We start from the raw sequence: 985 nt of genomic DNA, 5'->3' as shown, positions 1-985 counted from the left end.
TTCGTGGGATGGCTATCTCCCAAGAATATCTGTATTTGGGACCGTTTCGCTAGCATACGACAATCGATCTCGATCTCATCGTCGGCCAATCGGACTCCAACGCCAAGTAGACTTACCTCCTCTAGCACCGGGATGTTCATCCGAAGATTAGCACATACCGAATCGAAGAGTGCTCGATCCTTAGGCTGAATAATGGCTCCCACTTTTGCTAACTGGCTCGCAAAGCCAAACAATAGCATACAGTAGATGGTCAGGGCGAAGAGGTGCAGGATGGTCAACACGTCAGAGCCATGTGCTGTCCAATCGTCCATGTAGAGATGACTAGAGAAGGCTTTCTGTACCCACTTCAAATTTGCGAAGCTGCGAACCGCCTTATCTACTATCTCCCCAAGACCGATCTGCAGAATGCCTGCTCCCCCATTCAGGCCAAATATGACCCTCGATGAGAAGTAGAGGCCCACAGCAGTGAGTAGAGGGATCAGGTAATTGGTCACCCTGCATCGATAGAATGCCTGCTGAACATCGGCCGTGAGAAGACAGCTGCTTCCATCCGCACGAATAGATAGGAGCTGAGCAGTGACCTTGATCTTCAATGAACTAGCCCGACCCAAAGCCGCATTCACGGCCCTGCAGTCCACCACCAACCTTGGCTTCCTCGTTAACTGCGTGAGGAAACAAGGACTTTCCGGTAGACGCTGACGGCCCTCCATGCTGTCAGGAATGTCCTGCTCGCTCCACCACCATTGTCGCTGCACGAAGTCCTCGATTAGCTTCCCATATATGGCCTGATGCTCAGAGGACAACTTCATATACAATGAACGTGCATAGCGCTGCACTCTCGGAACGCTTCCGGTTACCAACGGAAGTTCCACAAAGATGGCCGCGCGTTGCTGCGAACAATCTTTTATGTCCTCCGCCGCCAGTTTTTTCGCATATAGACGATACCCTGGCAGTTCCGAGGACTTGATAGCTTGACCACCTGCCA

General features: G+C 51.8%; 1 protein-coding gene across 1 annotated transcript; it reads right to left on the bottom strand.

Moving 5' to 3' along the window:
* Nucleotides 1-116: 116 nt before the first annotated feature.
* Pmar_PMAR024110 (hypothetical protein) lies at nt 117-809 on the bottom strand (the record flags this gene model as incomplete). Its single annotated transcript, XM_002769157.1, has 1 exon — nt 117-809. A coding segment is annotated over one exon (693 nt), but the record flags the coding sequence as incomplete, so codon positions are not given.
* Between the last annotated feature and the right edge of the window lie 176 nt (nt 810-985).

The sequence above is a fragment of the Perkinsus marinus genome (genome assembly GCF_000006405.1).
Source record: "Perkinsus marinus ATCC 50983 genomic scaffold scf_1104296966246, whole genome shotgun sequence".
Taxonomy (NCBI): domain Eukaryota; phylum Perkinsozoa; order Perkinsida; family Perkinsidae; genus Perkinsus; species Perkinsus marinus.
This window is presented reverse-complemented; position numbering and strand designations above follow the sequence as displayed.